The sequence below is a fragment of the Danio aesculapii genome, chromosome 11, assembly GCF_903798145.1.
Source record: "Danio aesculapii chromosome 11, fDanAes4.1, whole genome shotgun sequence".
In the NCBI taxonomy this organism is placed as follows: domain Eukaryota; kingdom Metazoa; phylum Chordata; class Actinopteri; order Cypriniformes; family Danionidae; genus Danio; species Danio aesculapii.
Window position 1 is genome coordinate 10,001 of NC_079445.1, and position 12,834 is coordinate 22,834.

Sequence of the window (12,834 nt, forward strand, 5' to 3'; positions counted from 1 at the left end):
CAGGCACGCTCGCGATCTCTTAGTGTCGTCAAAATTCCCTTTGTGGTAATTTGAATGCATACTGCAATACCTAGTTCAAACACTAGATGTCAGTCCTACATACTGCACCTTTAATTGTATAGCTCTTGTCATCTTGGCTCCACGTGTGCGTTATTAAATGCCGTCTAGTTTTGCTCTATTTACTGTGAGCTGAACTGAAGGTCTCCATCTGCAGATCATGGACAGACACTGCCCGTTCCTCATGAAGCCCATCAGATGCCTGAAGGACTTCATCTGTCCAGAGATGGACATCAAGGTAAAGCACTGAATCCTGGAATCACCATCATCTTGAGCGAAGGAAACGAAACTCCTTTACTCAAAATTAGTAGAGAATCAAGCCAAAACAAGAGCTGAACCAACCGGGAGGATGCTTTACAGCTGAACATCGGTTTGTCTCAGTCTCTGATTTCCTGCTTATTACCATGACTCTGCTTTAAACCATGAGATATCTATAATTGAGGAGAGCCAGTGAAACTAATCAACTGCTATGTGGACATATTATTTTGTCTAAAGCTATACTCTGAAATGATGCTGTGTGTGTGTGTGTGTGTGTGTGTGTGTGTGTGTGTGCGTGCGTGTGTGTGTGTGTGTGTGTGTGTGTGCGTAGGTCACTCTGGGTGTATATGAAATGGCGTCGGCCGCTGGTTTGCCCTGTGAGATCGACCCCGCACTGGTTTCCGCATTAGCAAACATGCAGACAGGTGAAGTCCCGATCGAGGAGACTCTGTGTGTGCCTGGAGTCGTGTCCCGGGTGAATCTGCCTGAATAACGCACTATTCTCTCCCTCAGATAACCTGTCGGTAGAGGAGGAGTATAAGATCAGCTGTCTGCTGCTGGTGTACATCGCCGTTTCCCTGCCGTCGCTCTGTCTGGATCCAAACTCATTCTACAGCCGCGAACACGGAGGTCAAGCACATCAACACAACACAAAGCGGCTTCTGTTTTCACTCAACACTCTTTAACAAACAGATTCTGATCTAAATAAGTCTGATCAGCTGCTTCTCCTTGAGGAGTGACTGTGAACATATCTAGGTGTTGATTTTCTTCAATATTTGGTTGAATGAGATGTATAAGCACATCTAATCTGAGAATGAGGCCAAGACGAGAGCAGAAGCAGAACAACACCAGGAACAGGTTTAAGGAAGATCCAGAACAAGAAGAAAGCACAACAGGGCAGGAGCAACTACAAACTCAAGAATGCAACAAAAAGCGACTGAGAACGAACAACTGAACCTTGGGATGGCTGTCAGATGCAGGAGAGCAGCGGTGCAGAGCTGATGGAGGAGGAGGGATGTGTGCCAGGTCCATCAGGGGCAATACTGCAGCATCTAGATGCAGAGCCAGGGTAGAGCCGGTAGGGCTGTAGGCCAGGGCACAGCAGGGGAACAAGCAGGAATAAAGACTTAAAGCATAGCCAGTGGGGCAGGGATGGAGTTCAGATGGAGTATGAAGACCGTCACCGGTAGTGGCACAGGAGGAGCAGGAAAGCCACCGTAGAAGCTGGAGTCCACTGTAGTAATGCAAGGAGAGCAGAAGAACACTTCTGTGGGATCAGCATGGTGGAGCAGACAGGGCTTGCTTTGGTGTATGAGCGGGGCCTGGAGCAGGATTTAGACTGAGTTAGAGTGGAAGACTGGAGCGGGGACATAGACTGATGTAGATTTGTGAAGTGGAGCAGATTCAGGAGCAGATCCATGGAGTAGGAAAGGTTCTGGGGTGAAGCTGAAAACTGAACTACAGGGAGCTTTGGACTGGCGTTGATGACTGTAGTAGAGTCGTGGATTGGAGTTAAGACCTGGAGCAGGCTTTGAAGCAAAGGATGAGACTTGAGGAGACTGAAGTTAAGGGCCGGAGCGGGCTCTGGAGTAGGTTGATGGACTGAAGCAGTGTGGAGGACTGCAGTGGGCTCTATAAATGTATCATAAGGCAGGGTTTCTCAAACATATCGCTGGAGGAGCACCAGCACTGCATGTTTTGGATGTCTCCTTTGTCTGTCACACCCATTACAGGTCTCTCAGTCTCTGCTAATGAGCTGATCCTCTGAATCAGGTGTGTTTGGTTGAGGAGACATGGGAAATGTGCAGAGCTGGTGCTCCTCCAGGAATGTGGTTGAGAAACACTTATGAAGGAAAGCAGGTCCCAGGCTGATAAAGTCCTTCACATGGGTCTCTGTGATTTCCAAAATGAGGATGAATTAAAAAACTGCTGGATCCCATAAGGGTCAGTTGTTCTGTAACATTGGGTAAGCTAAAGATGAGAGGATTAGTGGATCCATGTGCAGAAATGGATCCAAAACCAGAACCAGGCAAAGTAGGGCTGGAGCAGGAAAAACTAATGGGAACAGCAGACACTCAACAGGGGGGTTTACACTGGAGAACAAAGCACTGACTAGTGAACAAGTGGGCGGAGACACACTGAATCACTATGGCAACGAACACGAGTAAAGCCGCGGCCACACTAGAGTTTGAGCATGCGAAGTTCTGTCGTTCAGATGATTGGACATTAATAAAGCCAGCGATTGCTCCATGTTTTAAAGTTCTGTCCAGAGAGGTCCTGTTTTGATCCTCCATTGGTCTCACGCAGTCAAGTGATGCGATTTCGCAGGTCAGAGTTCACCAAGCTTGAACTTTCCAACCCAGTGATCTGCGAAACTTGACGCATGACCTTGTGCGTTTCCGGTCTGACGCATCCGCGTGTGTACGAATATAAGTCTATGGGGAGAAAAGTGCAGTGTGAGCACAGCTTAACTGTGGGGACTGGCAGGAGCGGCACAGACACTGAATACTGGAGGAGGGACAGCAGAAACAAACACTCTGAGTCTGTGCTCAATCCAACAGCAGATATCTCTCAGTGTGCTCAGATCAAGAGCGAGGGGAAATCAAGATTATTTTCAAGGATTAACTTTAACTTAACTCGACCAGTGAATGAACTCTAGAATGTTGACTTTTCCAGTAAATTTAGCTCGAATTTGAACCTATGAAACTCCCTCAACAGGTCACCAGAACAACATCCACTGTTTGGCATCTGCGGTGAACCACGTGGCAGCAGCCATGTTCACCGTCCAGAGGAAGAACATCCAGACGCAGATGCAGGAGTTCCTGAAGGTCGAACACACTCCTGTGCTAACTCAACACAGCTAGCATGAAGCTAACATGACGATGATGATGATGATGTTGTTGTGTTTGTCCTGTAGGTGGCGTCCTCTGTCTTACTGCAGCTGGGTCAGAATGTGGACAACAGAGAGATCAAGAACAGAGATTCGGTGTATATCCTCCTGCACATGGTAATGATGATGATGATGATGATGATGATGACCCTCTGGGCAGGGTTACAGCAGCTGTTCATCATATGTTCATGCTTAAAGTTCACACTAGACACTTAGAAACTACTACTGTAGCTCGATTCTAGCTAAGTTCTTACTTTGGTTACACCACATGATGTTCTTAAGGCAGAACGTAGTCAGTAGGTCGTAAGCTGAATGACGTAATTCACAATATGAAGTCGTTAAACTGTTGAACAGCTCTAAAATAATTAGCATTTCTGTGCATTGCTCAAAGAAAACCACAACACATCGTGGACACAACAAATCCAATGACAAAGGGCAGGAGAAATGACATTTATACAGTACATTACACTACAGTCAGTCACTACGAACTTAATAATTAATAATAAAATAATTAAATTATTTTAATAGTGCACACATGGAGAAAATAACAGGGTGAATAACTCATCTGTCAGTGTGAGATTCTGAAAGAATAATCTAACCACGCTGTCGTCTCTCTTTTCTACTGTTGTACATGGGATAGAGGCTGCCATAGCTATTTAGCTGGAGCGTAGCATTATGCTTTAGCTAATTTCAGTGGTGCAACACTAAATTATTGAGGAGTGTGTGAGATGTAACTTAGTGTCCCTGTACATCACACCTGGGCTATGTTTCACCATACACACTGCAGGTGTAACCGGCCCCTAGATGAAGGAACTATTGATTAACACTGAGCTCAGGATCTGATTAGCGTGTGTCGTGTTGTTTGTGTCGCAGATCGTGGAGCAGTCGCCGTTCTTGAGTCAGGATATGCTGGAGATGTGTTTTCCCTATGTTCTCCTCAGAAACGCCTACAGAGAAGTGCACAAAGTCTTCATCCACACCATGGGCTGAAGCTGGAGAACGCAGAGCCACGACTGCTGTTTGCTTCATAGATTAACAGATGAACCCCGTATGCAATATATTTAACATGTAGAGTACAATACTGCAGCTTACATTAATCATTCTGCCAGCTATTATCAGCATTACACAGCTCTCTGGAAGACTGCATTCTGATTGGTCAGTCGTGACATTATATGGTCTGTTAGTGTCCATTTTACTGTATTACATAAAATATGCATTTCACAAAACCAGTTTTAGCCTAAAATTGAGAGAAAATCTAAAAAAAGCAAAATATCTGAAAATGAAAAATAAGAGCTGTCAGTCAGAATCTGTGGCTGCAGTACCAGACATGACCAGCAGTTTCCATTCAGAGTTTTCGCTTCATTAATGCCATACAAGAGCGCCCCCTATCTCTGTGTATGTTGGAGGATATATAAACTTTTGACAATATTTGTAGATAAAATATTGTGTAGTATGGGCAGTTTGATATAAATTAAGCCTCTAAAAACATTTTAAAAATGTAAATGTGGAAAGTAATGCTTTTATGACTCTGATGAGTATTCGTGTAGTAATAACGGTTGCTCAGTAATATAAATATCAAAAATCAGTCACCAGATATGGACACTGGAAATGCTTCAGCTCTGAAATGCTGTAAAGTTTGTCATGTTTGCTGCATTCAGATCATAATATTGGATTAAAAAGGGTTGAAGGATGACGGTAAATTTGTCTGAATGTTTTACTCTTCCTACAGAACAGTGGTAAAATATGCATTCAGAAGTGTAGTTTATCATGAGCAGGTTATTTAAAATCAATATAGCGAACTTAACTGGCAGTAAAGGAGATAAAACCCCAATCGTTCATAACCCTCTATAGTGCACTCACTGAAATAAATACTGCAGTGTTGCTGAGGGGTAGCAGCAGACTTACAAACTTTTATGACTTAAAGAGTTATAATGAATGCAATATTAATCGAATATGACTCATCATGCCTTAAAGAAATAATAATACATTAAAAACAAATAATAAAGTAAAATGCCATCAAAATGATCTACAGTCACCGGTGTCATTCAGGAAATGGGTTTTTTGCAAATATAGGAGTGAATTCAGAGTCATTTGTGCATAAAAATCGATCTTGGCAAATCTCTGTGTGTGTGTGTGTGTGTGTGTGTGCGTGTGTGTGTGTGTGTGTGTGTGTGTGTGTGTGTGTGTATGAAGCGACAGCAACACTCACCCCATCTGTGGCATCAGTTTATTGATTGAGTCAAGAAGCAGAATATTGATGAAGAACATAAATCATCTGATGTGTGAATGATTAATGCATTAACAATAATGATAACCCTAAATAAACTGGCGTTAACAGCAAAATAAACATCTATTATTATGACATTGGCAACAAAAAATTCTCTCAATGAAGTAAAGCAAGAAGCCCTTCAAAGCGGATCATGTAATGATGAGGAGGTGCTCCTGATGGTGTTCAGCTCACAGGGTTAGAAAGTCTTCCATCAATAATAACTCAATCAAACCTCAACTAAAGCTATGTACATTAAATGATTAAAGCAGGGGCTGGTTTAAGATCAGCTCTCCAAGTTAAGTCAAAGAAAGTTTAAATAGGACTCAGAATCAGCATTAGTTCACTACAGCCCGACCACATATTCAAAGCCCAGTAACAATTATCCAAAAATAAAATTAAGACACCATATCAAATCACCTCAATTTAATCCAACTGTGTCATCATATTCACAATGATCAGCTCACAGACGCGTCCGCTGCGCTCCACATCACTTCTTCTCCTTCTTCTTTTCCTAAAACCACAGGAAACCCATTAGAGCTGGAGGAACAGGGGCTGGGTTGCCAGATTTGGCCAGTTTTAAATGTGCACTTTATTAGCTCATAACACAAGTGTGGAAGTGCTAGATTCAGTAATCAGCAGCAGAAGATATATAATGTCTGTCTGTCTGTTTAGGAGCACATCAGAATACGGTGGCTATTCCTTTGGTAAGATTATTTTAGATCAAATCTGATTATGAATAATATACATCATAATCAAAGACGATGATATCCAGAGTAATAAACAAAAGACTTTACATTAGAAACATTAGACATGGAGAAAAGAGTGCAAAATATAATGCACAGTTTACACTGAAACACTCAGCATCTTCAGTGTCTTTACATAATCCCACCTCTCACTCATTTATCAGCATCAGAAGGGTCAGTTCACCCACACATGAAGGTTTACACACACTCCACTAGTTATAATCCTGCTGGAGTTTCCTTCTGAAGCAGACATTTTGAAGAATAATGCAGCCAATGATTACCGGTTTCCAAACATTCTTCAAAATATCTTCTTTAGTGTTCAACAGAAGAAAGTCAAACAGGTTTGGAACAAGTGAAGAGTAAATGAAGACAGAACATTCAGGTTTGGGTGAACTATCCCCTTAAATACACACTGTATACCGGAACATATCGATATAGAAACAGCAGCTGTGATGATGATGATGATGATGTTCAGATACCTTCTCGTTCGTGGACAGCAGGATCACCAGCTTTCTGAAGATGGTCACAAAGTCCAGAAACAGATCCACACAATGCCTTCAGGACACACACACACACACACACACACACACACACACAGAGCATCATCTTTAATAAACTACTTAAACAGCTGCACATCAGTGGCTGTTTCCTATGGCTGTAAACAATACAGTAGCATTCCTGTGTCTGAGCTGGGTGTCCTGTGTCTTTAATAACTGATCATACTATACTCAATGTTTACTGTACTTCTCCTGCAAGACTTGTATGCACATATTTCAGGAACTCAAACTATAGTTAAGCAATGAATAGAGGAGCTGGTGTGAGAGCTGACAGTATTCACAGTGGTGTAAAACACACATGAAGCAGCACATCTGCAGTTTCACACTGTATGGAGCCTTTCACACGCCTGTTCTGACGCCTTTAACACTCATCATAATCTTTAATCCTAGACAGTTTTGAATCTCTTGATGTTTATATAACACATGATCATTTATTTGCATCTATGAGTGTCCGATATCATCTCTTCATCAATCGTGTGAGGTGTGTGTGATGCAGCGTCTGTGGGGCTGACAGTAAATCTGTCATGATTCTCCGTTCTCAGTCTCACACTAGTGTTCTCCTCTTCCTGAAAGTCTTGATAACACCATGCTGGAGTTTCTCTCTCAGTATTTCAGCTGATAGGAGTGTAGAATAATGATGTGTTGTGCTCTCCTGTGCTCTGAGTTCACACACTCTGACCACTGCTGCTGCTGCTGAGACACCCAGACATGTGCAAAGGGTCTAGTGTAACTGTGGATCATGACACCATGAGTTTGTGTTCGACTCTCTCATTTGTCCACTTATAATCTACACCGTATCGTATCAACAGACCGCATGTCTGCCCTTCAATGCGAAACAAAAGAGGACTTTAGAATAAAAGTGACGTGCAAATATACAGTGTGTGTGTGTGTGTGTGTGTGTGTGTTACCAGATGTAGTCTTTGTCCCCCATCTCTGCCTTCTCTATGATGAGCTGAGTGTCGAACAGCACAAACCCACACATGACCAGCAGACCCAGATACAGATGAGCCTGATGGAGAGCACACACACACAGAGTTACACACACACACACGGTTATGATACACTCACATAGCTTCAGGAAGCTGTTATTGTGCGTTCACACAAGACATTGATGAAGCATACGCAAAGACATGATCAGACATCCTGAGGTGATATTCCAGCAAATGAGGCGAGTCCAGCGAGCGACGCAACTCCAGCGGCTGATGCAGTGTGAATGGAGTGTTCTGGCCGTTCGACACACACTTAACACGTGATTTGCGCGAATTGAAAAATCTGAACTTTGGCAGACATTTGCACCGTGTTGACCAATCGGGAGCTTCCTCCAGTAGAGGTGTGATTGTGAAGCAGCGCCTGTATTGGGCATCCTGAGGGGAATCCTCCAGCTGACACAGACAGCAGCTCACACACCGGGACCAGCAGTGTGTATGAGCTCTGGCTGCACCTCTGAAGGATCTGACGGAGCCAGACACGGTGCAGAATGAATATACGCTGTTTTACAGCCTTCCACGTCTGCTGTGAAGTCAGTTTCACACGAGAATGAAGCGAGTAAACTCAACATGTTTAAGCACCCTGACGAGCCGCATCTGCTGTGAACACTCAATAACACACACACACACACCTTGAAGATGATGACGGAGCCGAAGAACATGTTGAGGATGGAGACGAGCAGGAGGACCGTCAGTCCTGTCATCAGAGTTCCTGAGGAGCAGAAGAACAGAGTCAGAAACACACACACACACACACACACACACACACACACACACACACTCCAGCAGTAGGTATGTGTGTACCTCCGAGGAACAGGTAACTCCTGCGCTCGGCGTAGAGCGCACTGAGGGTGAAGCAGCTGAAGATGATGGAGGTGCCCAGGAACGCTGTCACGATGATGCTGAACACACACACACACACACACACACACACACACACACACACTATTATTATTATCTGCTCTCACAACAACATCTTGGAATCCGTGAAACCTGCAGGAGCACGTGTAATGGTTCATTACATCATCACCATCATGCACACACAAACCCAAACACACACAAACAGGTGCGTAAGCAGAACACAGCACATCATCTCATTCAGAAATGCACGAATACTGAGACAGCAGTGTTACCTGTGTGTTTAATGAGCTCAGACACACACACACACACTGATCATCAACACACACTCCGGGAGACAGCAGTGTTACCTGTGTGTTTAATGAGCTCAGACACACACACACACACTGATCATCAACACACACTCCGGGAGACAGCAGTGTTACCTGGGGTCAATGCTGACGGCGTAGTCCATAAGCGGGCCGAGTCCCAGACCTGAGCAGATAGCAGACGGTCAGCGTGGTAAACACTACAGTAAAACACACACACGAACACACACACACACACACACACACACAGACACACAGACACACACACACAGGGAAACACTGACCTGTGAAGAAGGCGAATGCTGCCAGGATGGCCAGCCTCTTCTTCTCCGTCTGCGGGCTGTGAGGCGTCATGGCCAGCCACGCCATCATGGCCAGAGAGCCCAGCATGGTCAGACCACCCTAAGCAGGACGGCAGCAGAAGAGGAGCATTTACATCATTATTATTTAGATAATATATATTTTATTATTTATTTATGTATGATTGCATTTATATTAGGATTATTTTACTATTTAATTTTATATCATTATTTTTTATTATTTTTATTATTATATATATATATATATATATATATATATATATATATTTAATATTAAAATTGATGATGATTAATCCCTCATTTAATGTCCACAACAATGGCTATTTTCATGGCAATAAAATAATCATTAATAAATAAACAAATAAAACCACAAGCAAATGAATATATTAATTAAATACAATTTTTAATGTTAATGATGATTATTCTACATCATTTCCTGCTGTCACTCAGCTCAAAATGTCCTTAAGAGAGTTCATTTGATTAAAAAAAGCTTTCTGCAGTGTTTATATTACTGAGATTCTTATTCTGACACGTCACAGTGAAACACACACACGCGCACACACACACACACACACACACACACGCACGCACGCACGCACGCACGCACGCACGCACGCACGCAGCTTTTTTGGCCTATTTATACTGTGATATGAATTCACCAAATGTGTGAGTGTGTATGCGTTTATGAGTGTGTGTGTGTTTGTGTGCGTATGTATACGAGTGTGTGTGTGTGTGTGTGTGTGTGTTTACCGGGAAGATTCTGGTGATGACGTAGATGTAGGAGCCGGCCGTGGCCACCAGCATACACACCGCCAGACTGGCATAGACATTCTTCAGGTGCTGCTGAGTGGAGCGTGAGCTGAAACACACACGCACACACGCACACACACACACACGCACACACACACACACGCACACACACACACACACACACACACACACACACACACACACACACACACACACACGCGCACACACACACACACACACACACACACACACACACACAATTCTGAATACTTCAATATGTCTACTACATTATTATTACATCATTCACACATGCATAAACACACATACACACACTGCTGAACCGCTTCAACAAATCTACTACATTATTATTACATCATTCACGCACACACACACACACACACACACACACCTGTACAAACACTTACATTTGAGAGAACTTAAAGAGAGCGTCGAAGTTGATGTTGCGATCAAACACGTTCATTTTTGCGCTTCTTCACTGATCACAGGATCACCTGCGGGAGCACACACACACACACACACACGCACACACACACACACACACACACATTAACTGAACACTCCTTGACCATTACAGTGTGTATGAGCTGGAGGACTCTGCAGGCTTCATTGCAGTATGATGATGTATTTATAACTGACACTGAATATTGATTAGGGGGCGGGGCTACATGATATTGGAAATATCTGACATTAAATATACTGTTTATATATATACACTGCGATATGAATCTAAATTCACTAGATGATTTAAATAGCTCTACTGGGAAGATTTCATGAATTTAAGGTGGACTGGAAGGATCAAGCATTTTTAAAAGCTAAATTAGCAAAAATAAAAGCTAAATAAACAGTGCATTATGGGTGTTCTGGGGAGACGGACAGTATTCAAATGTAAAATAACATGGTGGCCACCGTATAAATCATTTATTCCATAACACGGTTTAATAATATCTTAATCTTTAATAAACAATCTAATCTTGTGACGTGACTATTGTGGATACACACACTGCAATATCCACGCTCAAACGATATAGTGTTCAGCTCTAGTCAGGGGGCGGGGTTTATTTTAGAGCTCCGCCTCTCCGTTTTTACTTACACCATGCAATGTTGTTAATAACTTAGTTTTATTGTTAAAAATATATAAATAATAACAATTAAAAACAGGGCGTCACGGTGGCGCAGTGGTTAGTACTGTCACCTCACAGCAAGAAGGTCTCTGGTTTGAGTCCCAGCTGGGTCAGTTGGTGTTTCTGTGTGGAGTTTGCATGTTCTCCCCGTGTTGGTGTGGGTTTCCTCCGGGTGCTCCGGTTTCCCCCACAGTCCAAACACATGCGCTATAGGGGAACTGATCAACTAAACTGGCCGTAGTGTATGAGTGTGAATGAGTGTGTATGGGCGTTTCCCAGTACTGGGTTGCAGCTGGAAGAGCATCTGCTGTGTAAAACATATGCTGGAATAGTTGTTGGTTCATTCCATTGTGGTGACCCCTGATGAATAAAGAGACTAAGCTGAAGGAAAATGAATGAATGAATGACTGAATAATTAAAAACAGGAAGAGGAGGAGCGCCGTCAAACATCACACAGCAGGACAGCTGAGGCCTGTAGCCTGATTCAATTGAGTTGACAAAACAGCAGACGTCATCCTCACACACCATCTCTTAGATTAAAGTTAATGAAAGGCTCAGAGTTCACACACACACACACACACACACACACACACACACACACACACACACACCAGTGTTCACCTGGACTTTCACCTGGTCTAGAGCACAGAAACACACTTTAACACACACCTGTCTGAAGAGTTTCAGACCACTGATCAGCAGAGCCAAAGTCAATCTGACACACACAACACACACTCATGACAAACACACACTGACAACAGAGACTGACCACCCACCCACAAACACACACACACACACACACACTAACCAAGCTGTGCAAACACTGAACTAATGCTCTGGGCGACACTAAACACGCAGCTCTGATCAAACTAAAACTGAAACTAAACATTACAGCCACACTAACACTGACAGCAGCATCATTACAAACAATTAAACTGATAACCAACAAATATAAGAGTATTCAATAAAAACTAACAATAACACTGATAAAAAATAAATACGCAAACTCACACTCACAGACACACACAGAGAGAGAGAGAGAGAGAGAGAGAGAGAGAGAGAGAGAGAGAGAGAGAGAGAGAGAGAGAATAACAAAAATAAAACACTCTCACGCACACAATTACACACAGACACACAAATAAACAAACACATGCACAGAGAAAAACAATCACACACACCAAACGGAAAGTTCAGTTCCGGCTCGAGAATTCCGCGTTTAATCGAGGACACACACTCGTCCGTAATAATTAACAGTCAGTTATTAATCAGTCAGTTAGTTAGTTAGTTAGTTAGTTAGTTCGCTAGCCTGCTAGCTAGGCAGCAGTATTAGTGGTTGTGGTCGTGACGTGTGTTGTAATCCGCGGTTTCTTTACGCGCTCCTCGGTCGTCGTGTAACGGCCGCTGGTTCAGATCTTCTCCATTAGTGTAATGAATGCTGGATGAATGTGCGAGTGTGAAGATGGTTTCATTACCGTAAGCCGTCAAACGCGTCTCTCCCCGTCTGTGTGTTTCTGAAGGCCCGAGTTTGGGTTCAACGCCTCTCTCGCACGTCAAGCAACGCAATGACTTCACTGGCGTCACAACCGTCACGCGCTCGCTCTTCTTCGTGTACTTTTAAGTGCACTTGTTAGTGAGGTTTGGCCTCCTGCTGGAGCGGAGATCTCTGAAATGCTCAATCGTCGGGTGTGTGAAACTC

General features: G+C 43.3%; 2 protein-coding genes across 2 annotated transcripts in view; one reads left to right on the forward strand and one right to left on the reverse strand.

Annotated features, from left to right (window-relative positions):
• Positions 1–4,905, forward strand: part of nckap1l (NCK associated protein 1 like) — a 14,772-nt gene extending 9,867 nt beyond the window's left edge. The window contains exons 24-29 of the mRNA XM_056468117.1: positions 215–295; positions 647–740; positions 829–945; positions 3,034–3,143; positions 3,233–3,322; positions 4,079–4,905. Of these exons, the coding sequence (XP_056324092.1) occupies positions 215–295; positions 647–740; positions 829–945; positions 3,034–3,143; positions 3,233–3,322; positions 4,079–4,195 (609 nt within the window). The 3' untranslated portion in view covers positions 4,196–4,905. The remainder of the gene's footprint in view (positions 1–214; positions 296–646; positions 741–828; positions 946–3,033; positions 3,144–3,232; positions 3,323–4,078) is intronic.
• Positions 4,906–5,418: 513 nt separating this feature from the next.
• Positions 5,419–12,719, reverse strand: tegt (testis enhanced gene transcript (BAX inhibitor 1)). Its single transcript, XM_056467740.1, has 10 exons — positions 12,611–12,719; positions 10,422–10,508; positions 9,997–10,105; positions 9,211–9,328; positions 9,044–9,092; positions 8,565–8,662; positions 8,393–8,472; positions 7,683–7,783; positions 6,697–6,772; positions 5,419–5,985 (listed from the first exon to the last, which is right to left on the reverse strand). The coding sequence occupies exons 2-10, from the start codon at positions 10,475–10,477 to the stop codon at positions 5,962–5,964; spliced, it is 711 nt and encodes a 236-aa protein (XP_056323715.1). The 5' UTR covers positions 10,478–10,508; positions 12,611–12,719; the 3' UTR covers positions 5,419–5,961.
• Positions 12,720–12,834: the final 115 nt, after the last annotated feature.

Bases quoted from the DNA above. Each gene is read 5' to 3' on its own strand.
- tegt (XM_056467740.1), bottom strand. From the start codon at position 10,477: ATGAACGTGTTTGATCGCAACATCAACTTCGACGCTCTCTTTAAGTTC. The intron at 8,663-9,043 runs GTAACACTGCTG...GTGTGTGTTCAG, and splicing joins GCCGTCAGCATTGACCCCAG to CATCATCGTGACAGCGTTCC. The intron at 6,773-7,682 runs GTAACACACACA...TGTGTCCTGAAG, and splicing joins GGGGACAAAGACTACATCTG to GCATTGTGTGGATCTGTTTC.